Source organism: Doryrhamphus excisus, linkage group LG15, assembly GCF_037039965.1.
Source record: "Doryrhamphus excisus strain RoL-2023G ecotype Guam linkage group LG15, RoL_Dexc_Guam_v1.1, whole genome shotgun sequence".
NCBI classification, from domain to species: Eukaryota; Metazoa; Chordata; class Actinopteri; order Syngnathiformes; family Syngnathidae; genus Doryrhamphus; species Doryrhamphus excisus.
The window spans coordinates 6,686,950-6,712,125 of NC_136371.1; the positions used below are offsets into that span (position 1 = coordinate 6,686,950).

General features: G+C 39.3%; 1 protein-coding gene across 11 annotated transcripts in view; it reads right to left on the minus strand.

Moving 5' to 3' along the window:
* The window catches only part of plch2a (phospholipase C, eta 2a), a 104,015-nt gene that overhangs the window by 8,229 nt on the left and 70,610 nt on the right, over positions 1-25,176 (minus strand). For 10 of the 11 annotated variants that reach the window (XM_078796897.1, XM_078796890.1, XM_078796889.1 and 7 more), the window contains exons 2-19: positions 20,821-20,967; positions 18,380-18,625; positions 18,096-18,223; positions 15,921-16,091; positions 13,152-13,245; positions 12,076-12,279; positions 11,103-11,223; positions 8,889-9,060; positions 7,389-7,496; positions 6,505-6,657; positions 6,295-6,393; positions 4,538-4,638; positions 4,303-4,391; positions 3,131-3,313; positions 2,855-2,962; positions 2,510-2,634; positions 2,303-2,387; positions 966-1,112 (exon numbers count right to left, since the gene is read on the minus strand). In XM_078796897.1, the coding sequence (XP_078653023.1) occupies positions 966-1,112; positions 2,303-2,387; positions 2,510-2,634; positions 2,855-2,962; positions 3,131-3,313; positions 4,303-4,391; positions 4,538-4,638; positions 6,295-6,393; positions 6,505-6,657; positions 7,389-7,496; positions 8,889-9,060; positions 11,103-11,223; positions 12,076-12,279; positions 13,152-13,245; positions 15,921-16,091; positions 18,096-18,223; positions 18,380-18,625; positions 20,821-20,967 (2,481 nt within the window). Of the gene's footprint in view, positions 1-965; positions 1,113-2,302; positions 2,388-2,509; positions 2,635-2,854; positions 2,963-3,130; positions 3,314-4,302; positions 4,392-4,537; positions 4,639-6,294; positions 6,394-6,504; positions 6,658-7,388; positions 7,497-8,888; positions 9,061-11,102; positions 11,224-12,075; positions 12,280-13,151; positions 13,246-15,920; positions 16,092-18,095; positions 18,224-18,379; positions 18,626-20,820; positions 20,968-25,176 lie in introns of those variants that run through there. The other variant, XM_078796891.1, reaches the window with a different exon arrangement.

Sequence of the window (25,176 nt, forward strand, 5' to 3'; positions counted from 1 at the left end):
CGGCTTGGAAAGGTTCCAAATCGAAGGAATCGAGCAGGGCGGATTTGTTCCGAAGTGCCGTTGTGATTGCCATTTTCTGAATGACTCTGTGGTGGTGAATTTGACTTTGTGGACAGTGCAGTAACAATCAATGTGATTTTCACTTCCTGTGATACACTGACTAGACTATAGGTGTGATTGTTAAGCCTTTTCAAAACAGTTGTGGCAGAGTCCCAAAATACAGCCAGAGAACACTATTGGATTGGATATGTTCGAATTTCCTGGCTGTATTGGGTCAGTTGGTCATGGACCTAACAACATTTTTCATTTGGGATTGTACTCTTTTTAGGGGAAGGGGGGGGGTGCTCAAAAGAGTACGGTTTGTACGCTCGTGAAAATGTTGAAAATTATGGATGGCCCCTAAGTTAAGCTTGTCATGATGTCATTAATCCATTCCACAAGGTGCCACTCTACCCAAAACAAATTTTCCCATACAAAATCATGTAATTCCCATTAGTCTGTTCCAAAAAGCCAAAAATTGGGAGAAAAAAAACAAGAGTTTTTATAGTTTTGCAATTAAATTTTTCATGCGGAAAACAACCCGAAATGCATATAAATGATGAAAGGGAGACATTATTGTTACTTTATCCGTCATTGGAGACATGATTGTTACCAAAGACACAGTTAGGAATTGCATTTTTCCCATTTGCCTCTCCTCTTGTCGTTGCCCTTTGCCCCCGTCCTTCATTGCCCAGTTATCCTGTCCTGTCCTGTCCAACGCTTGTCTTATTGTATAGTATGTTGGATATGTATGGACGGATGATTGCACAGTTTTGCTTGTACTGTATAAATGACAAGATCAATTAAGGGCCATCTCAGTCACAATGTGGCATCGAGCTCAACACATCGAGATCAGACATTATGTAGCCTAACTTCAGAGGACAAGTACTAGTTCCATCAACAATCAGGTATTGAGCAAGTCTTACCTGGCATCATACTGTTGAAGGCAATAGTCCTCTGGCCAATGAAATCTTGACCAATGGGGTCATGGTCCCACACGAGGAAACGCACAAGGGCCAGCTCTGGCATGTGAACTGTAAATACCAGAGTCTCCTCCCACATCGGGTTGAAACCTGCAGAATCATCCCAAGAAATATTTGGTTGAAGAACAAGAAAGTAGAAGGGATGAGTTTTGGGGAAAAGATGGACGGAAGGAGGAATCAAGAGGAAAGACAACAAGAGCGAATGAGAGGAAAGGTAAGAAATAAAGTGACAGAGACAGAAGACCGAGAAAGTATAGTCCGGAGAGTTTGAGCGAACACTCAGCTCAGTGGTAATCAATTATTTAGATTGTGTGTGTTTGCGTGCAGACAGAGGTGCTGCATGGGCAGGTCTCCTTGCATTCAGCTTATCAATTATACATGAAAAACCGTGCGACTAACCCAATGAGGTACCTTTCACTTTGGTCACAATATAGTGAAAATAATAAGTAGTCATTGTTTTCTTGTCATTTAACATTTTTGTAACAGGAAAGTTGCACTTAAAAAAAAAAGAGACCTAGACGTTTCCTGATCAAGTGAGGCTGTTGCGAGTTGGATCATTGTGCCCGCCATTTTGTGTTTGTCAGCATCTCGCCAATAATATAAAGTCACAGAAACATTTATTATTCAGCATGACTTTCTACAGCGTGTATAATGTGTTTAATGTAGGCGTAACACCATCATCCTTGCTAACTGGACAATAAAATAAATAGAAAAGTCATACAGGAGGCACTGATGCATCCTGAAGAGGTTGGGGCATGCATGAGCTGGAAGGTGCTTGTCACTACCCTTCTTTCATAGAGGCAAAAAAAACGATATTTTTTGTGAAAGTCAAATGTATTCAAGATATTTGTATGCTGCCAAGACGGAGGAGGACGAGAATTGTACACACAAAGGGTGTGATGCAATGGCTTATGGGAAAACTTGAAAACATTGTTGTTGTTTTTTTACATTGTTTGAATATCTGTACACCTATACACCTTTTGAGTGATAGGTTGCTGGGTGATGAATTTTGTGTCGATAGTAAAGTGTTCTTTGAAAGACATGAGTGAGTCAGACTATGTTGTTGTGCTGGTATATATAATGACCTCCTGTGATTTCCACTAGGTTGATTTCAACATGCTGATGACTCGTCGTCATGCTAACGAGTTGGCTAAATTCAACTTCCCCAACTAATCATTATCCATAACAGGATTACAGGATACATACAATGGGAGTTGACATGTGAGAATTAAATATCTGTTGAAAGATAAGGCAAATACATCTACTCCCCAAACACTCACCGTTATCATCCACTACTCGGGTTTGCTCCTTGGAGCAGTCCACTGGGAGGCCAATGATCTCCACTTCCACGAAGGGATCAATGATCTGACACAGGGAAATAAGGAGTGGGATGCAATTTCAGTGAAGTGACAAATTTCAATAAAACCCATTATGCTATTGATCCTGTTGTTGCAAGTTAAGTTCGTAAGCATGATGATGTATTCTACCTCTCCTCTGTCGCCCAGCATCGAATCTTTGGGTTTAGGCAGCTGCTGTCCACTGATGATCTTCAACACCAGTTGCTTCTTCATCTGACCTGGGATTGGATCCTCCAAATTTGGATTAAAGGCACCTGAAATTGATGTTGAAATGTTATTCACTTGTCTAAAACAACCTGGCATTCAAACTAATGCTTCCATCCTCAATTTACAATAATGTTTATTTTCATAGCTGCTAGAATATTAAGAATTGTAAACGTTATAGTGCATTTTATGTTCATCCTGAAATTTCACCTGCAAACCAAAGATCCCAAAGTTTTTGTGAGTAGTGTATATTATTTTCAGTGTGCTCACCTTCACACATGCAGTTGGGTTTGATGATGTAGCCACAGTTGCCATTGCTGTAGAACTTGGCTCTGTTGAGCTGAAGGACTCGACCCTCTGACTGATAGTTGAGTGCAACTGCAATTAAAGCCACTCCATTACTACGGTCATCGCAACTGACAAGGACACAGTGACAAACAATGTAGGAAGAAAACAAATTCATCAATTCCGGAAGAGAAAATAGCCAGCAGCTACAAAATGGAATACAGAGCATCAGTAGAAAAGGACTCTGACTGTGGGGCATACCAAGTTGGCAACCAGCATTCCAGAATGGCTGAGGGTTGAAGTTTGAGGAGTCCACGCGATAAGAAGACGGGTAGATGCGTGAGAGCTGTCGTTGGTTAAAATGGATGAACACGCTGGCTTTTTGCTGCATCACCTGGTGGGCTTTGGTTTCACTCAGGGAAGACACTTGCCAGGTGCAGTTGGCTGCCATTGATGACAAACAAGAATGTTCAAATGAATTTCCAAACAATTTACAAAATGACAAAAACACTAACAAGTATTGTCAGGCATAACAAAAAAAGACAAAGCAGCTTCAACAGAAGTGAGTTGACAGACCTGCTGCCTGAGGCACCTGTTTGCAACCACCCAAAACAGTACGACGTATAAATGACATAACAAAAAGAGACAGCAGCTGAACAGAAATGATAGCTGACAAGACCTATAGCCCAAGGCGCCTCTTTGTGTGTTGAAAACCAACCAAAACCCAACAATATTTCAATGCACAGTTATTGACGTGTATATTTAGATTTTTTGAGAGACATGTTCTGAACAATAAAGCAATCAATCATGCACATTTAGAAGACTGAATGTTTTGTATAAGCATTATTTTGCATACAGTCGTTCCTTCATTGTCCCGGTTTTCCATAATACAGCCCATTATTAGCAAATAAATATTGTCTTGTCTAAATTAAACATTTCCAAGCATTTCCAAGTGTATGGTCATAACACCTTGTACTTCGGTACGTGACAAAAATAAACGTAAAAAAATAACAAATAAAAAAAAACTAACAAAATAAACAAAAAAAATTAAAAAAACTTAAATTATATTAGGAAAGCAGGAAGTGAACAAATGTAACAGTTACTGAGCTTTGCTTCTTCCTATTTCTTTTGGACATGTGGAACTGTGAACTGATTATGTGATGCACTCAATTGTAATCTGATGCATGTTCAAATAAAATAAAACCATTACCATTACCATAAAAATTGCTAAATCAACTAAAATACAAAGTATTCAGAAGATATAGTACATTCAAAGACACTGTGAATGAGATGTAGTAAAACTGTTTACTGTTCACTAGCAAATACACTCCTTGTGTGAAATGACATGACATTTGATTGGTTCAACTTGGGTTAATGACATCATAATCCAGAAGTGAACAAAATGGCTCAGAGCTGTGAAGACATGTACACACCTTGTGCTTCAATGTCATAGAGGCCCACCGAGCATGTGTATTTGACCAGGTCAGACAGAGCTCTGGATAACTTCATTGTTTTCTTCTTTCTGGTCAGTTGAAATTGGGAAGTATCATTCAAAATCAGATACATTTAAGCACACAAGTGACTGAACAAGTAAGCTCACATATTGCCGAGTGTACTATTGCTGTATCGCAACAAAGATATTTGTCATGTTTATGTTGTGTCTCTTACTTGTTGTGATGTAGGGGTGCTCGAGACGCACTGCTGGTGCTCTCTTGGTCCGTATCGGTGTCTTCCAAGCTTGAGGTCTTCTTCAGCTTCATTGTTTTTTTCTGTTTCGGATAACAGCAAAGGAGCAATGGGTGAATGTTCTTTATCAAAAACATATGTACTATGTTCAAGTTGCATAGACACTCACTTGACACATTATTAATTATGAATCTTAATATTGCTTGTATGCAATTATTAGCTGAGATGGCCAGATGGCATTATTACACTAAGTGGCAGTTGTATTGACTTCCATCTATTCAATCTGAGGCTCTGAGAGGGAAAACACCAGTGGCATCATTAGGCCTATTTTAGAGGGACTTCAGCCCCCCTACAATATTTTAAGCCCCCCTAAATAATTTTATATTTTTTATAGATTTTTTATTATTTTTTATAGATTTTTTAGGGCAAAAGCAGGATAATAAGCAAGTCAATAAGCAGGCTAATACTAGCCTACTACTACTAGTAGTAATAATCAGAAGAATAATAATGATGATAGTAATAATAATAGGCTAATTAATTATATAATCATTATTATTATATAATTGATCACTGTCCACTAGACTGCAGAGCTTGAGCAGCGGTTTTGCAGCATAGATTGTGTGTACTTGTGTAAATTTAATGGTGGCCTAAAACAACTCAATATCTCTACTAAATCTGTCCAAAAGTGGGAAAGTTATATGCCGGTTCTTGTTTGTTATTTGTTTTATTTATTTTTTATTTTTATTTTTTAATGTCTACTACATTCATTCATATCCTGTGCATCTACAGGGGACTAAGCCCCCCCTGTCCTCAGAACCTAGTAACGCCTGTGGAAAACACATACCTAAACTACAGGCATTATCCTTAACTTCATTATTTTAAGTGAAAAAGCTGAACGTCATTTTCCATTTGGTGATTTTTATCATGTTAAAAATACAGCCAGACTTCTCCCTATTGTCTCTCAAGGGAACACTGAGGCACTAATGCATGCTTTTATCACTGCTGGCATAGAATCCTGTAATGCACTGCTTTCTGGTGTTCCAAAAAGGAGAAATTCATTTTACAATTACTCCAAAATTGAGGTGCATGTGTCCTCGCCAGAAGGCAAGCCCACATTGTACTGTTTTTAGAATCACCATAATGGCGCCTGGTGTGTTTCATGATGGATTTTAAGGTTCTTATTCTGGTTTAGAAATGGACTTGGGGCTTCTTCTTTCAGATCTGCATTTACCTGAGAAACTCTTGTGGAGACACTGAGATCCTCCAGCACTAGTCTGCTTATTGTTCTTAAATTCAGGGCACATACACTCATGAGGGGGGATCTTTTTTTGGTATTATGGCCCCCGTGTATGGAACAGCTTGCCAGGGAAACTCAGGGCTACAGGGAATCTTCATGCTTTTAAGAGCAGGCTCCAGGTCATAATTAAACTGGAGCCTATGCCAGTTGACTCCAGGAGAGAGGTTGGCAGCCAATCACAAGGCAGAAACAGTATAGACACACAACAATTCAAAGTCACTTTCACACCTTTTAGAGTCTCCAATTAGCCCAACATGAATATTTTTGGAATGTGGGAGGAAGCTGGAGTTTCTGAACAAAACCCCCGCACACAAGAAAGCAGATAGCCAGTAGCCACCGGCTGCTACAAAACAACGAGCAAAAAAAAAAACCATACAATAACCCTTCTTCTTTTTTTGTTTTGTCTAAGGGAATAAAAAAAAGTAGACAAAAACAAACAAACCTTGCGTTTTGAGAAACTCCCCATAAACGAGTGGCTTGTGCGTTTATTGCTGCTGGTGTTAGCCTCATCTGATGTGACGACGCCATCTTGCCCTTTAGTCTGAAAAAAAAAAGAGGCGAGACACAGTGTTCATTAAAGTCATGGAAAAGTAAATATAACCTTAATGTTATTGTTCACAGAATGTGTAACTCCATTAAAAAGTCAAAATACCTTTGAAGCAGTCTTATCGGAATCTCCAGCAGGTGGAAGGGCAGCGATGGTGAAACTATCTGGGTCTTCTCTGTCTCGAATCTTGGACTCCTTCATCAAGTTGTCTAGCTTTTTCTTGGCCATGTTCTCAATCTGCTTCCTGTTGGCTGACATCTGCAGGGAAACAAATGAAAAGAATTTAAAATAATTTAAAAATATATAGAAAAATAAAAGTATAGACTAAAAATAAAAGTATAGACTAAACATATATTTATTTATGTATTGGAATTATTTGTACAGAAATATACAGATTAATACACAGATCTCAATGTGCAATCTTTGCCCATATATTAAACCTCACCGTTGGATGCCTTAATTAAATATGCTCATGCTTATTATAGCCACCAGATGGCAGCGTTTATCACCGAACTGACTCACTACCACTTCAGAGAGGAGGTCCTTCATCACTGTTCTCTGGTTGCTTTTGTATAGATCCAATTTTTAATAATTTGTTGGTGCCCGCTATCCCCAAATACATTAGCTCCACAGTTAATAAGAAACAACACTTTCACTGGGCAAACACTGCAATTCAAGACTCATCAGATGAGTGAGTAAAGTCACAGTTGTCTCATATTTTACTAATTCCAATCTAGAATGTGCATGATTAAAATTTCAGTCCCATTCTATATGTTTGTCTTCAGAGTTATTTAACCACCTATAAACTACAGATTGATGCAAGCTGATGGTAAAAATAGCACAGACGGAAATAGAAAACATGGAATGGCTCGAGTGGTTCTACACCTACCATTTTACAGAAGCACATTAAAAAAATAATAATTAAACAAGAAAACGTTTTTTTTTAGTAATTGTTAGATTCAGTAATACACAATAATAAGCATACATACATCTCCATTCATCAACTTGCAGTCATCCTCCATCTCGTCTGCACTGTCTTCGTCTGACACGTCTCCCTCCTCGGCATTCTCGTCAATGTTTGGTGGCAATTTTTTACCCTGATGGGAAAAAAAAATACTTGAACATGTTAGAATTAAGAATAAGAATAAGATCTGTAGTTGTCAGTGGTAATTCATGTTTAATTCAATGGGGTAAATACAAATGAACACATTACGTTGTCTCTGCAGCTTATTCTAAGCTATGGAAGCTCACAAATTTGTTGTTCTTTTGTGAATTGTGTTACTTTTACGCCACATGTAATGGGACACAAAGTTTAATTTCTGATGGTGGACTCATGAACATTGACCTTAACTTAGGCAAGTGCAGCTCTTTGGATGTTGTTGTGGGGTCTTTTGTGACCTCTTGGATGTGATTTGTGGGGCGTGGGGGGTGTATGTTATGTCAGCTAATGCCACTGGGCTGTGAAAGCATTTGGTGTCATTCCTTGACTCCAACACAGCTACGTGATGTACGTGATGTATTTGATGTACAGTCGATTTGATGACTAAATTGAATGAAGAGACAAAAAAAATAAAGGCAGCAATTTGCATTCATTCAATTTTTGGGTACCATATTTGTACAGTATTTCCAGCATAGTCATTTAAAACATTTACCACACGATCGGGTGCAGAATAAGTATTGATTGGGGAGTATTTAAATACGTTGTTGAGCACTGAAGATATAGGAAAATGTTGCTCATGCACAATTTCAAAGGCTGACTTTAAATAAATACCCTTAAGTAAAATAATTTTTAGTTAAATGAACTAAAATGGGCTGCACGGTAGAAAGTGGTTAGCGCACAGGCCTCACAGCTAGGAAACCCGAGTTCAATTCCACTCTGGGCCATCTCTGTGTGGAGTTTGCATGTTCTCCCTATGCATGCATGGGTTTTCTCCGGGTACTCCGGTTTCCTCCAACATTCCAAAAACATGCTAGGTTAATTGGCGACTCCAAATTGTCCATAAGTATGAATGTGAGTGTGAATGGTTGTTTGTCTATATGTGCCCTGTGATTGGTTGGCGACAAGTCCAGGGTGTACCAATCTCACACCCGAAGACAGCTGGGATAGACGATCCTTGTGAGGATAAGCGGTAGAAAATGAATGAACTAAAATGGTACAAATAAGTAGGTACAGCTGATGTTTTATTTTATGTTTAACTCCACAAGGGCTCCTGGCCAACAGCTATCAAGTGATTATAACTACTTAACTGTGTCTGCAGGGATTTTTTTTTATATTAATGCAGACCAAATAAAGCACTAGACAGTCAATTAACACAAATAGATTGTTTTTATATATATGTTATAGTTATCTTTTCATGCAACATCCAATTTCCACCACTTCAATCTGCTCAGACATCTCCTACCTTTGAAGTCTGTTGTTTGAGCTTGAAACAGCAAGCTCTAACACGGTACTTATATTGAAGTAGGTTACAGCTCAATGTAGACTTTACCTTAACAAGAATCTTTCCCTTAAGGTTCTCTGGTGAAGGTAGCCGTCCGGAGTCTTCAGCTTTGATGTTCGAAACATCCAGTTTGTCCCCTAGAATATCAATGAGGTACTCGGCCATCTTCTTTTGTTGAGGGACACTGCAGTGGTTCTCTATGGACAGGATAACCGGATAGCTAGTTGTACCCAGAAAATGACACAGAAGAGTGGAGTTATGAGACTGAAATAGTGGGGAAAAAACACACAATACAATACATTGTTCCTCAGAGCGCAATGTAAAAAAATCTATCATCATAATTGGGGTTTAGATCTGGAGACATGATGGGAACACCGACGTAGGTTGGACTGCAAGGTGTATGGTATACTTTGCATAGGGCTCTTAATTTGTGCTTCCAACCCTGCTTGTACTGTCATATTAAGTGTATTATCAATTAGAGTAGAGATGCCATGGCTTCCGGCTCCCCTGTTCTTGTGAAACAGCTCTTCTCGAAACAACAAATATTGTCACGTTTTACTCGTCACACCTCTACTGATTTCTCTAAAAATTCAGTTGGTCTCTTTCTGTTATTATCTGGACAAATAATGATTGCTTTTAATGCCTGAGGTATTGGTTATTTTAAAAAAAGGAGTTACTGGTACATCCAAAAATAGACCGCTCACTGTCTGCGACTCTTCACAAGTCAGACGGCAGCTTTTCATTCCAATTCGCCCATGTCAGCCCTCAGCAGAACCATCTTTCATCTAGTCACCGGAAAATGTGATTGTCCTTTGATACTGAATGGATCCTTTCATCCGACTCCTTTTGACCGATTTTAGGTAGAATATTGTGTTCGCAATGTTTCCAAAAAAACACAAAAGGATGAAAAGTACCCCAAATGGAGTATTCCTGCTCAATTTCCTTCAAGAGCTCTGCTCTAAAAATAGATATTTTCTGTGCATCCTCCAGACTGTGTGCATGTAGATTGGATTATCACCTCCTGATGCAGCCTGCTTGAAAGAGGTGGGATGTCTGTGCTTCCATGTTTTCTTATCTATGTGCGAGTATAAATAATTACAACTATACATTAGTATACAGTATGTTTATAGAAGATGTGTGCATACAGATGGTAAGAAGTTGTAGCAAAACTTGGGTGCTTCTGTGGCATGATGGATAAGTGTGAAAGTTATGTCATTCATGAGCCATTGGCTTCACAGTCACAACAACCTAACAAACTAAACACCCATGGGAAACGAATGATGTTAATGTGTTAATAAGCACGCATCACCGCCACCATAACACCAAAACACAGATAACCATCTGGAATGATGCTCTTCCGCTCCATCTTTTGAGAATCTATGATACTTTATATTTTTTGATGCATTTGAAAAACAATGGCCTTTAAAGATAACTTCACTGCTGTTAAATACAACAGTCATCTTTTGTTATTGCATATTTATTTTGAACTTCTTGTTTGTTCCAAGGTTATTAAGGACTTGGGTTTGACCCTCAAAAAAACAGACATTTTCTCCTGCAGGTCCAAGAACCCCCTGGCCACTAATGACAATTAATTACTTTCACAGGAGTTTTCATTGCTTGATCTTTCAAAATTGAAGCTATTCTCAAAGGCGTCCAAAACACTTATTATCACAACCGCTGTATTTGACCAGAATCTACAATCTGATCAAAATCTTAAGATAAAGTCCTAACCAGCTCCCAACTGAACCTGAGACTCCATGTCTAGCCGTTATATTGTTACAGGGCTGCAGTCAGCATCAATAAGGGCCTTAATTTGGGTCCAGGATCTGCCAATATGTCCTGAAAGGCAGATTATATCTCCGATTCTGACATTTAAGGCAATGGTCTTAAATCTTTGATAAACCTATGCGAGTTTAAATCAACTTTTGACTTCATTTTGTTTCGCTTACTCCTAAAGAATCTTTTTGCATTTGGATGCTCTACTTTCAATGCACCAGCACAAAATCTGAATAATTGTAATTTTCATATATTATGCATACACACACTCATTCACTGGGATATACGGGCATACAATGCATGAGGACAATAAATAGTGTGTGAGTATTAATAAACCCGAATAATTGCGATGTTACTGTTTTGACGTCTGTTGTGTAATCCATGTATTACCAGAAAAAGTAACAAATGCATGAATATGTAGAAGGTTTTCCAAAAATATAGCAAATACAACAGTGGAAGTGTGTACATATATATATTATAACATACTCATTCTTCACGAAGGCATATTTGTTGATGGTTTCAATAACATCTTTGAAGAGTATCTTGGAGGTCAGAGTGTAGCCGTGATGAACAATAGGTTCACCATCTTGACCATCCCAGCAGTCCACTGGAAACAAGAGACATGAACCAAAGCGTAAGGCATTAAGTTCGGTGATGAAAACCCTGCAGTACCAAATGTCCTTGATTCCATTGAAAGATCTCCCACAAAGTACAATGTCTGGCCATAGCAAGCCTCTATAGCTCCGATAACTCCACTCCCGACTGCAGTTATTCTTTCTCGAAGATTTTTGTCCTTTATCAAATGTTGCCTGTGTAAAATACCTGACAGCTGCACAGACTATGATCGGTGTTGGCCTAAATCCTCGGACAAACAAAATCAAGGAGTGGGTGGTGACCTTTTCCAAGAATGGAATGCCAGGCACCCACCATTTCTCTTCCTCACGAAAACATCCTCATTTTTATAACATTGTGATCAAATTCTCTAAGAATGCACTTTGTAAGTATTTGCTGTAAGTACATGCAAGCACAAATATATGGTAATCAAAAGTTATACAAGTATTTTTTTTTATTTTTGCGCATCTGGAAAAGATAATTGGGATTTACATCATCTCCTCGGCTCCAGCATACCCTTGCCTGTGACCCTAATGAGGATAAGCGCTATGGAAAATAGATGGATTTCCTATGGGAAAAAATTGCTTCCGTTTTTGTATATTTCAGTTTTCAGCAGACCTTCTGGAAGGAACTAAAAAAGAAAACCACATTATCACTATAATATAATAACCACACAGCATACAGTTGAGCAACTGCATATTAAAAATGTATATCAGCTGAACATACGACTCATATTTTAACTTTTACTGCGACAAGCAACAGAAATGTATTACAGTAATTGCTTTTGTGATGACGTTTACTGTCTTATTTTGTTCTTCAGTATGACAAGTGAGGGGGATTACAGTACCCTCAACGCAGCGGCAGCCAGCCTGCAGCACCCAGGCATACATGTCCACCCTGGATTGGGACATGAGCTGGTCTCCCATCAAGTACGTGTTGTGTGAGGAAGCGATGAAGTAGTTACACAGCGGCTGGCTCATGTCCTGGTTCACGTTGTAGTGATCTGGGTTGAAGATATCCCCTGCAGGGCTGCGCATGTAATTAGTAAACCCTGAAAGAAGATTAAAGTGTTGTTAAGAACTAGGCTGATCTAGGTTTTGTTTTCAGGCACCTTTTCTGAAGTACAGTCTAGTAATCACACATACAATAAGTCTCGGAGCCTCAGTTTGGTGGATTTGTTTTCATCTTTGTCTGTTTGTATGAGCTTGAAAAACATTTGTTCGAATAACAAATTCAATTTCTGGGTATTTTTCGCATCTACGGTGTTGGAGAGCTGCAGATAGATGCCTCCCCCCAATCAGAATCATTTGCACATTCTCCTGCCTCAGATACACCTTATTAGCCACATCAGATGAGTTTTCCTGATAAGCATGAAAATCATAATAAAACTATTATTAACTTGTGCTGGGACTCTCCAGCCTTAGGAGAGGAAGAAAAAAAAAACAACCCTTGTTGTTTCTAGCAAATGTTCCTCTTCTGGCTATGTAAAACACTGCTTTAATTAAGGGGAAGATGTGATGGGGGGAACCGAGTACAATTGCATATTATTGTATCACAAGTTGAAAAGCGACCATTAAATTGGGAGTGATTCAATTATTACTATTACAGTAAGCAAAAAGAAAACAAAATGGCATTTTTTATATTATCTTTTTTGTGGGAATATCATTCTATAATTATCTTCATGACAATCGCAGCAGCAGTAGACATAGAGAACTGTTCCTTGTATTTAAGACGATTAGTATTATTGCGGCTTGTTTAAAAAAAATGTTCCGAGTGTAATGCAGTTTTCACCAGAGATGTAAGAAGAGCATACATATGTATGTTACAGCCTGATCATATTGCTAAATTCCATTAAATAAAGTAAGAAATCAACAAACTTAACTAACACATGAGCTTAAAGGTAATGAATACAAGCACACTTACCATCAATTCCCAAAACTTCTTGCTTCTGATTCTCCGAACATGGCTCAAACTTCTTGATAATCTCCAGGCAGTGGTCCTTGCTCACTTTGGTCATCTATAAAGTACAGGAATCCATATCAAGCAATGCCTCTTGAATGTATAGTATATTAATATAATATGTATTACACTGAAGCGGTTTGCTTTGTTATGTTATGAGCAAGCCAAAATGACACTACAAGGTCCAGTTCTCTCCGCGGGTGCTATTCCAAAGAGTGAAATGACCATCTGTATTGATGTTTCAAAGGGGGGCAGAGCAATGCTCGGTCAGTCACTGTGTCCACTTTTGACAGGCTGTGCCTTGGAGGTACACATGATAGGAGCACAAAGTGAGCATACCGCTCCCATTTGAGCAACTATTTGATTGTATCCTCTCTGGGGACAATACAATCGAAATTAAACTTTTACTGTGCCATGACATTCTGAAGCACAGATCATGGACCCCTCTCTTGGGAAAACCGGGCCACATTTAGATATTCCAACATGATAAGACAACAATGGCCTTGCCGAGGAAGCTGAAGTTGAAAGTGATGGAGCGTCCAAGTCTGCAACCTGAAACTATCAACAATTATCAAGCCGATGTAGGAATGCAAGGTTGTTATCCATCAGCTCCGTAATAAGAATATGAATTAAGAAGGTGATAGGCAACAATGGTGCTCACACAAAATACACTTTAGACGTTCACTGTTGTTGCCAGTTAATAATGGCTGCATATGTGCCGAGTTACTTTTCAAGCTATTAACTGCTACTTACAGCATATACAGCGAAAGTATTGTCCCTTGAGAAAGTATAACGAATGGAAATACCAACCCTTTGCAAGATATTGTACTGTACTTCATCTCTATGTTGGAGATATACTGTAATACAAATAGTTGGAACAATATACCAAATTTGTTTCTTTCAGTTTATATTATTCACATATATTACACTGCGGCTGCGGCTGCCTAGTGGTTAACATGCAGGCCTCACAGCTAGGAGAATCGAGTTCAATTCCGCCCTCGGCCATCTCTGTGTGGAGTTTGCATGTTCTCCCCGTGCATGCGTGGGTTTTCTCCAGGTACTCCGGCTTCCTCTCACATTACAAAAACATGCTAGGCTAATTGTGATTGGCTGGCGACCAGTCCAGGGTGTATGTACCCCGCCTCTCGCCCAAAGACAGCTGGGATAGGCTCCAGCACCTCCTGTGACTCTCGTGAGGATAAGCGGTAGAAAATGAATGAATTAATTAATATATTACACTGCCTAGTGTCAATAATATGACAAAATAGTTAAGATAACTATTACCAAAATTTATATGAACCATATCATTCAGTTGTACAGGTATGATAGACTTGTTTGGTATAATAATTATAGCCTGCCTATGTTTCCCTGTGTTTTCCTAATGTATAGTACCGTATTTTCCGGACTATAAGTCACACTTTTTTTCATAGGTTGGCTGTTCCTGCGACTTACACTCCAGAGCGACTTATAAACGAAAAAACTGTTTGTGTTACATAAACACTGGGCACCTTTTATGTTCATGTTTATTTTTGGTGTAGCTGAATAACCATCGTGTTAGCATATCTTACACCTATTCAGCTTGTTCTCTATTGTTCTCTATTGTTAGAATTTGCCTTCCAAGATGACGTAATGTCTGTTTTGGTCAAGTAGTTTGTAAAATAAATGACCTTCAAAAAATGCGACTTATACTCCAGTGCGACATGTATGTTTTTTTCTACCTATTGATGCATTTTTGGCCTTGTGCGACTTATACTCCGGAGCGACTAATAGTACAGATAATACAGTATATTTCTGTTTGGGTATCACATGACATCCCAACATATGATGATTTGCAGGGTGCCTTTGTGTCAGTAACACAAGCTCAGATGTGACATCAGTCACATACTGATGCAAAGATGCTCATTTCCTTTTTCGAGGGCAGACAAAAACTGTAATGACATACTAGATGGAGACAACCGTGCTGCATTGCAGAACTACATCAAACAAATCACTTCACAAAACCGATTCAATTATTTTGAAATAACTTCTATTTCATGATCAGATGCTGAGTATAATCTTCAGACTATATCCCCAATTGGAGCGCCGACATCCGCCATCTAAACAGCCCTTCTCCCCTAAAACTGACACTAATTGGCAGAACAAGCACACACTGGCTGTTTAAAGAGCGACTTCAAGTCACGCTCATTATCTCATTTTTCTTTTTCAGTGTTATAGTATTGTTAGTGAATAGAACAAGCTCTTACAAATTCATCTCAAGCGTTGCGAGGGTATTGAAAATGTCCGTGTTGGACCCAAAGGTGTCTACTTCCCCCAGCACAATAAGCACCCCTTCAGCAATGTAATTCTAATGAATTCTACCCTAGTCCAGCATAATAATCGCTCCAAAGTTAAGACAGCATTCACTCTAAAACAAATGCAGAGAGATGGAAAGGAAAGACAAGGGCTCATTTTCCAAACCTGTCAAATGCATGCAGTGAAGGTGGTGTTATCATGCAAGCAATTTCAAAATTGGGTCACTTGGTGCTTATTCCTGACTGCTGACAAAGGTAGTTCATATGGCAGATCATATGGCATGTGTCCATATTCAGCCAAATGCTGCAGTAATGACACAGAAAAGTGTGTCCATTTGAAAATAAATGAGGGACCACAGCACTGGCTGTAACTCCTGTCAAAGTTGAACATGAATATGTGACATCACTAGTTCAGCTTCAAATACAACTAATGTGAGGGTACCTTCTGCTCCGTCTCCAGGAAGCGGGTCAGGTCATCAGCGTCAAGGTGGTCTTTGTGGTTGCTGTATGTGAGCATCAGGAGGTACAGGTCTCTGCGAGTGGACATCATCTTGTAGAAGGAGCAGAACTCTTCAAAGCCCAGGGTTCCTTGCTTGTCATCTGTGTCCGCTTCCTGCAAAAGAAAACAAACCATTTGCCTTTTACATGTTTGCCTTGCATTTGTGTGCATGCGCTCACTGTGTGAATGCATTGCACATTCTTACAAACTATCAAAACAAACCACTGCTGCAATACCTTGCATAAATTGTATGTGTCTGAGGTGGAGGAACTCTTTTTCAGAAGAAGTAGCACGTCTTCCACGGCTAACAATGTAGCAAAAAACACAGCTGGAGAACTAAGTTTATTGGACAGCAATCTAGCCTTTCCAATTAATTATGAATGAACCAGGCACTTAACTTGTTAGCAGACTTGTGCTCAGCATTTTAGCTCAACAGCTAATATAGATTATTTCATTAGTAAGAATTGCTGTAGCTTCGTCTTCCAACAGAGCTTTTCCTTCTCAGCTACATCAACAAGTCGTTGTCGTGATAAATCATTGAGAGGGAAGCATCTGTGGGGAAGCTTTTGCTTCCATTTAGAATACGGCAATACCTCAGGCGAAAGTCTTAGCCAACATTAGTGAATGTACCAAAACCACCAGACTCATACGATGTTTAATACAACATAAACATTTTAATGTATCTGACTTTTGGAAGGTTGCTGTGGTCCCATTAGTCCAATCATGAGGCTGTTTGGTGCATCGTTTATGTGCGACGGGTGTTAGGACGGGGATGTCAATGATGTTTTGATCTTAATGTGCAAAATATGCATCGTGTACTCTGAAGTGAGTCAACATCACAGGTGCTTGACTGCAAGTAGGCTAATCCGACAAATGAGCAGACAGATTGTCAACACACAAATCTTCATCAATCTTAAAAACACACCGGAACAGATTGGTCTCTTGTGTGTTCACCTTGCATTACACTAGAAGCCATCTGTGTCACAACAGCACCATATGGGTGCCCGTCACCGGGGTGCTGAACTTATTCCAGTAAGCAGACTAGTACTGCTGTATGAGCCGAAAGCTATAACATAGAGCTTAACTCTGCACTGTGCTAATCCCTGTGATGAGAAGAGTTAGTGACCGAGTCATGCGTTTGCCACTACAGATGTTTCCCATCAATCAAACTGTCAACAGTGCTTATTCACAAATAGTGGCGTGCAGATAGACCCTACTTATGCTATACCTACTCAGTTTTATGCAGCTGACAGCCAAACTGCTGTGCTCATATTTATGCACAGCAGAGTCTCAATTTATGGCTTAATGCTTGGAGTTTCACCAAAATTTGGAGCCAAAATATGCCTTAAATGTCATACAAATCATCAATTTATTATCTTGCATGTGTGTTTAGTTTGTACTCAAAGGAGGGCAAAAGGAGGGAAAAATCTCGGGAACAGGAACACCGTGTGCAGGTAAGCATTGCTAGCCACTTAATGTGCGGTTCCCAATCCATATCATATTATCATATTAGAATGTTTTGTGACATCTTACTTCTATTTTCTCATTTGACATTATACTGTAGTTAAGATAATGTTCAATGTTCACACACATGGACTCTGCAACCTTGTGGAAATGTGCTGTTTATGGCCAGCACGCAGCGGAATTAGGGTATAGTCAGGGTTACTCGCATTAGGTACGCTTCATGTAAGATTGTGGTATGTTTCATTCATCGGGCTCATACATGTGTGGGTATCGTAGGAGGCTCGTGCCTCCCACTCACTTCCATTGAAAGATGGATGTACGGGCTTCCTATACAGCAGAATCACAGTGTACAGCAGGAGAAAACGCTGGCAGTGTGCATTTATGTTGGATACACTACGCTATGGAAAAGGTATCAAGATAACTTTACCATTGCACTTGTTATTACTGTTCCAACGAGGTACCAACCACTATAGTTTAATATAGCATTGATTTAAAGGGGTTATGTAGGTCAGGTTAGCTCAAATGGCAATTGTGAATTTTACCTGGTGAGAAGTGAGATGTTTGGTGCATTGGAAAAATTATTTATAAACATTTAAAAAAATAATGAATAACAATGCTAGTTAAAACTTGTGAAATTTGACGTTGCTATTGTACCTTGAACATCTGTTTGACCTTCTGTCGGGGTAGGTTGACGTTGAGTTTATGTAGGAGCTGGAGGACCTCACTAATGCTTAAACTCCCATCTCCGTTCTTATCAGCCTCTGCGAAAGTCTGTTTGAGCCATGTGATATCCAGTGGTGTTAAAGAAAGTTAACATAAAGATAAAAAGAGCAGGTAAATATATTGATATTGATCAATTCTTTAGAATAAGATGAGTAAGATGATGATTATCAGTTTACTAAATTAAAAGCCACATGCACCAATAAGTAACAAAGGATATTGGTCTCGGGTACGCTGCCTCTTGGCCAGGCTGTCCTCGTCACTGATGCCAGCCATCAGGTATTTGAGGCCGGTGATCCAGGTTCGTGCTTCCTCACCGGTACCAGACACAAGATCCAGGGACTCCATGTGCTCTCCGTAGTATAAACTGAAGCAACAGTTGGGGTCAAAGCTGCCCTCAGCATAACGCTGGAAGATCTCAGACTGCTTACCCTCGCACACTTCCCGGATGGAATCTATAGAGACTGGTGTAGGAAGAAGAGAGTATGAATTTATGTATCTAGGAGATTGGAGCATGGTTTCTGTGCGATATTCCGGCATCTTAAGATATTACGTTTTATCAAATGTCCAGTCTTATATATACAGTATATTTATACTAGAGCTGCAACCATTAAGCGATGAATTAATGAATTATCCAATTAATTGACAACTACTTCTTTTTATATTTGCAAATCTAAGTAACCTTTGCCTCTGAAATGTGAATGTTTTGTCATTTCCTTAGTTTTCCATGAAAGCAGAGCTATTACTTTTGTGTTTTAGGCAAAACAAAGTAGTCACAGACTTCGCCTTTGGAAAACCATGATCAACATTTTTGCCTGTTTCCGAATATGTTGTGGAACTGTTTGTTTGATTCATATATTTTGTACGTCTATGGCCAAACCAATGACTTGATTAATTGAAACAAGCTTTAGCTGAATCAACTAAGTAAATAATCGTTAGTTGCAACCCGAATATATACAGTATTTTACATTATTTTGTGAAAACAGTAAACAGAACAAAAACACCTCAAATTTAGCAAACATTTTGGACCAGCACCCAGTAAAGCCCAAATGGTCCAAAAGCTCGAACTGTCATACATATAACATACTTGGTATGCGTACTTGGTACTACACTTACTATGAATATGAATGATTGAACTATGCACCGCACCAGAGGAAAATGTCAACTAACTATACCAGAGCATGATATGCTCTTGACACTTGAGATACTGCTGCTCTATCTTGTATTCTCCCATGTGGTTTTCACTATATCTCTGGAGTGTTTGTCTTCAGTGCAGCTCATAAATAATGCAATGATATACACAAGGTAACTGTGAAGTAGGGTGATTTTGATCAGTCGCAACAGGGTCTAAGGTGAAGACTCTATTGGTCACCAGAGAATAATGTGAATGAGACATAACTTTTGTTGACACTTAGAGCTTTGCTTAGTGCCACTGTAGATGACAGGTGTCTCTAGACTCACACCCTGACTGCCATGTTATTTGATATGGCATGTGAAAGCCTGAAAAGGCACAATGGATGCACTGTGTTATCAAATGAAGCGGAACGTCAAAGACAGTGCATTACGAATATAATCAGCACTGACTGAGATTGTGAATGTGAATGAAAGTTGTGAATTATAAAAACAAGCAACCGAATGCAGCCTTTGCAGTACCCAGGGAACAGAAAGTACAGTATTCCACTCTTTAATTGTGGTGGTGGGTTGACACTATTGTCTAATTTGCAGAATTGGACACAGCTTTTTGGTTTGTGTCATAAAAAATGTGAAACATTATCTCGTGTTTTTAAACCATATTTAGCACAGAAGTTGGTTCTGAGGTGTAACCGTGTTAATGTTATGCTTTATTTTGAAGGCGTAAATTTCCCAGCTGCAGGCTGCAGTGCGCCAAGGCTTCCCAAGTGTTGCTGAGCTGACCCAAAGGTCGTAGTTGCTTGAGGTTGTGAATAAAAACTTGCATTGTGGAATATGCCTTGCAGTCTGAAGAAACCCTCCCATACAGAATATAGCAGGTTTCATTTTGTGCATTTTGTATTGTTGCAATATAGTTACCATATTTCCAGCAGATCCACATTAAGAGATCCCTACCAAATACTGTATTTAATTTACTAAACATTACTCTTAATTACTGTCTGTTACTGGCAACCAGAACAGGGTTCCCTGCCTCTCGCCCAAAGTCAGCTGGGATAGGCGCCAGCATACCCCTGCGACCTGATAAGTGGCATAGAAGATGGATGAATGGATGGATTAGTAAACAACTTTAATGCTACCTTCACTATCACATGTCTTTCCAATCTCCAACCCACACAATAAAGCAAGATGTTAGAAGAAGCAGGCTTGCAATACGCTCAACTGTCACTTCTCATTATGATCAAAAACTGTAAACCTGTAGCAAAAATAGCTGGCACATGTTTATTTTCTTTGTAGAAAAAAAAGAGGTCATGAAATTACCTTTGCAGTATCTCTATTCTTCTAGATTAGATGAAATGTCAAACATTCTAGGACTGGCATATGAAACAAATGGAAATATACTTTGAAATACAAAAGTCTAATTACAGTTTTGCTCTTACGTATATATGTGCAGCAAGAATACATTAGACTGCAATACCAAAACAGAATTGAAATGATGTTCCTTTGTGACTAGAGGGCAGACAACACTCACTCTTGGCCTTTTCATTCTTGCGCGACGGCCTCCAGCGGATACAGGACTTGTGTTCATCCAGATAGAAGAACCGCACCAGTCCCTTGGAGCTGCCACGGAGTTTCACCATCTGGGTACCCATCTGCATGGAGGTCATACATTTCTCCACTGGAGAAACAAAAACACACAAAATAGAATGTTGAAAAGGTTGGAAAAGTTGTCAACTTTAAATAAGGTGCATATTGCATGTGATATTTGAAGTCTGCAGCATTTTCATTGGGCCATCTGAACAAGAAATGAAGTGAGACGATAATTTTCTATGATATCAACAACACTTCACCCAGCTTAATCCCACAGGGGGAAAAAAAACAATAAACCCAACTCGCTATTTTGTCAATCCATCACAATAAAAGTCAACAGCCACACAGGAAATAGAGCATGTGTGACATTATTTTTGATTAAATTGTCAGAAACTCCACAGGAAGCTAATGATGTGGCATTCAGCCACAGAGGTCAGTGGATTAATTTATTTTGAACATGCATACAAGTAACATTGGAACACATCACATAGTACAATTCACAGTTCAACATGTCTAAAAAGGAGCAGGGAGAAGCAAAGTTTATTCGATCCTTCCCCAATATTTTTCAAATATTTTACAATACATTTGTACACTTCCTGTGTTTAGATGCATGATGTATAGAATATATAGAAAGTATAAATGTGAGCGTGAATGACTGTTTGTCTATATGTACCCTGCAGCTGGCAACCAGTCCAGCGTGTACCTCGCTTCCTGGCTGGATATATGGATCCAAAAAAGTTCATTTACACCATTTCAATTTGGGGGCGCTTGGGGGAGGGCAGAGAGCTTATCTGGTTTACAGCCAAGCCCATATAAGGAAGTTCGCTCCTCTTTGACATCACAAAGGGGCAATTTTACCACGCCTCCTAAAATTGAGCATTTTGAGCCATCCCAAACTTTTTCAGGGCTCACTTCCAAACGCGCAAACCTAATTATCTGCAACTATGGCATCGTTGAACACAATTATAGGTCAGAAAAATGGAACAAGCACAATAGGTGACCTTTAAACAATAACCTGGTAACTGTATTTTGGAGTTGGGTGTTTTAAACAAAGGAGAAGCGATGGGGGCGTGGGGGAGAGCATTAACAATACCCCAGGGGGGGGCTTTCACTCAGGCCACAGCCTGTCGATATCAATGATTTATTATGCCACACAATCACAGGTTGGGGCATGTCTTACTTAGACAACATCAATAGATATTTCATACAAGTGTGATTAAGGATGGATTTCTACAAATAAAATCCATCTTTCTTATAAAAAAAGGATTGTGGCCGGCACAAAAAACAAAATGTGTTTAACTCGGAATCTTGAATGAATTTTGAAGAGTTTGAAATTGTGATAAAGACCAGCAAAAGTTGGCCAAATCACCTCACGGAAGCTAGTGAGGGTTAGCTTAGTTTAGCATGCTTGTGTGATTGTGTGTGTGTGACTCAGGCTAATGTGAATGAATGTTGTTGTCGTGAGGAGAAGAAACGTGTGTAATGACGAGTATTCCCCCGGCGGATGGCTCAATTGTGGCAAAAAAAATTTCTAAACAGCCCCCTTCCAAACTAACCACAGAGCGTAACTGGAAGCTAGCGGGGGCTAGCTTAGTTTAGCACATTTGTGTGGTATGTGTGTGTGTGAGACTGTGTAAGGAACGTTTTACAATGCAGATGACAACATGAACGTTATGAGTGAAAACATACGGGAATCACTTTTATTTTTGAACGCAACTCATCTTAGCCATAAAAATACATTCTCCACATACAGTAGAACATGCTCCAGTGACTGTCCTTCAGAATAAGAGAAAAAACAAAATTTGGGGGAAAAAAAAATAAACTGATTTCATGGGGCCCTAAATACCATCAGATATAAGCAAAAAAAAAAAAAGTTTGCGATATTATCTAAAATGTCGGAACACCCTTAAATGAAGCTTCAGTTACCTGTCCTGGTTATAGTAAATTGTCTGGTAGAGAAGTGCTGATGTGACCTCAGACTCCCCTGTTACATTGGCTGGCACAACCACAGAGCCTTTTTGAGAGAATTAACACTGAAGCTACCCCAGTGCCCAAGGCTAATTCATTACAGGGTGCCAAGCGAGTCCGCATGCAGCCTTGTTCACTCACATACAGCGTGCCAACACTGTGACATGAACCAAGAAACACACACACCAGCAACACTCGTTCAGGGGAGGCAGAGCTTCGCGCTGGATGATGAAAAATTTTAATAATAATAATAATAGCTTTTAATAATTTCTTGAGTAAAAATTTTTGAATTTGTGCTTTTTTTTAAATGAAATATCGGGTAGAAATCCAAAGTTCTTCAATGTAAGTGTGTGACATAATGACATAGATAAACTGCAGAGAAAAAACGTGAAGAAGCCCCAGAAAGGGGCATACCTCCACCTGACTCACCAGCCATAAATCTCACCCCACATCAGTGCCACACACAATACTTTATATATAGTTGTCTCTCAATTGAATATTGCAGGTTTAATTCCTGGTTCCCTGCAATTCATTCTAATAACAGGTTTGATGCCTAAACAGATAAGAATAAAAACAAAGCAACTTCCAAGTGCAAAAGCAACAAAAAACTGACTAAAAAACAGAAAGCAGCTTTGTGTGCTATGTGGGATTACTTCCAAAGTAATGTTGAAGGATGAAGCGGCATATTCGATAACCAACTACACCACAATGATTATAGTGTGGGATCTGTCATATGAGAGAAATACAACATTGGTGGGGAGATTAACATTGATTTCCCTCCGTGTTGTAGCTGCTGGCTGACTGCTACTCCCCATGTTCAGAGGCTGTAACACAGCTAAAGATGTTCACTCTTTCAGCAAGAGAGAGTGGGCAGTAATCCATGAAATGAGCCTGTGTCTATTTGGTTGGGATGGGAATATGTAGGTGTGGCCTAGTTGAGAGTGAGAAAGCCACATTCCCTAAAACTCCCAGCTGACACTGATGTGCATGTCTAAACCCATCCGGTAAACATGACGTGCCCACCACCAACACCAATCACAGGGGCTACACCAATATTGAACAGGCGGCTGGACCAAACCGTCAGTCTCCCACTGCGCGTTGGCTTTACCAACATTTAAAGGAAACCAACAGGATTCTGAAGACTAAGCGACTATAAGCTGATTAGCAAACAGCCGGCAGTGATGAGCACGTTAAGGTGATTTTTGTTTCTACTCGTTTCTACCAGTGCATTAGCAATTTCAATCTGATCAAACTGCTATTAAAAGCTAACTACAACTAACTCGTAAAAAAAGATGCTGTTAAAAGATCCCATTGCTGATGCAGGTCTGAGAAAGTCCGTCACCATACCATAAACAGTACAAAAAGCACAGCCAATCTTTGGATGATTTTGATCAATCTGAATGGTTCTGACCATGTTTATTATACTGCAGTGGTTACCAACTGGGTCTTTGAGAACATTTGAGGCTGTGTTGACTAAGGATGAACGAGTACACCACTATCTGTATCTGTATACCCATCAAAATGATCTGTATCCAAATCAGTACTCGGGATGGGCGGGACCTACACCAGATGTCACAGCGGGTAAATAGTGAATATATTATCCATTTATTATTTTTAATAAACTTTATTCCAATCAACTACAGAACAATATACAAAAACAATGAGGATTTCCCTAATGGATACAGAAAATTGACAGCTGTACTGGTTTCATACATCACAGTACATTTCACAGTTCAATGTTTGTGACCCATATCCGTTTTCAATTGCGATTTAATTTCCTATTTTCCAAATGTACCCTTTGCGAGCTTAAATACAATGGAAAATAAGGTACATTTTTAAACTAGCCAAATTACACACAGTCTGAACAAAAGCATTAATTTAAGATTAGAAAGAACATATTTCTGTGTACTAAAGCACACAAGAATGGAGTTACAAAATCAAAAGATCTTAATATATCGCTTACATATTCACCAATTTTGATTAATCAGTGATACATTATTATAAGTCTGATTAATCGGCCTGCCGATAAATCGGTCAGGCTCCAGTCTGGGTTCCCACTGTGATTTAACGACGGCATGGATGACTGCCCTCAATATGGACCAAATATGCCAGGTTAAGTTACTCTACTCTAGGGCACCAGGTTAAGCACCAGGGATTGTAAACAAGCCATATGGCGCTGACCCAATACGCACACACACACACGCAGGTGACTTTGTCGCCCAGATAGTAATTTGCTGATGTTAAAACAGAAAGACTATTGAAGTACGCAACAGTGAGACACAGTGACAAATGGCCAGTGAGTGTGATGCAAATGTTTATGCCATGAAAG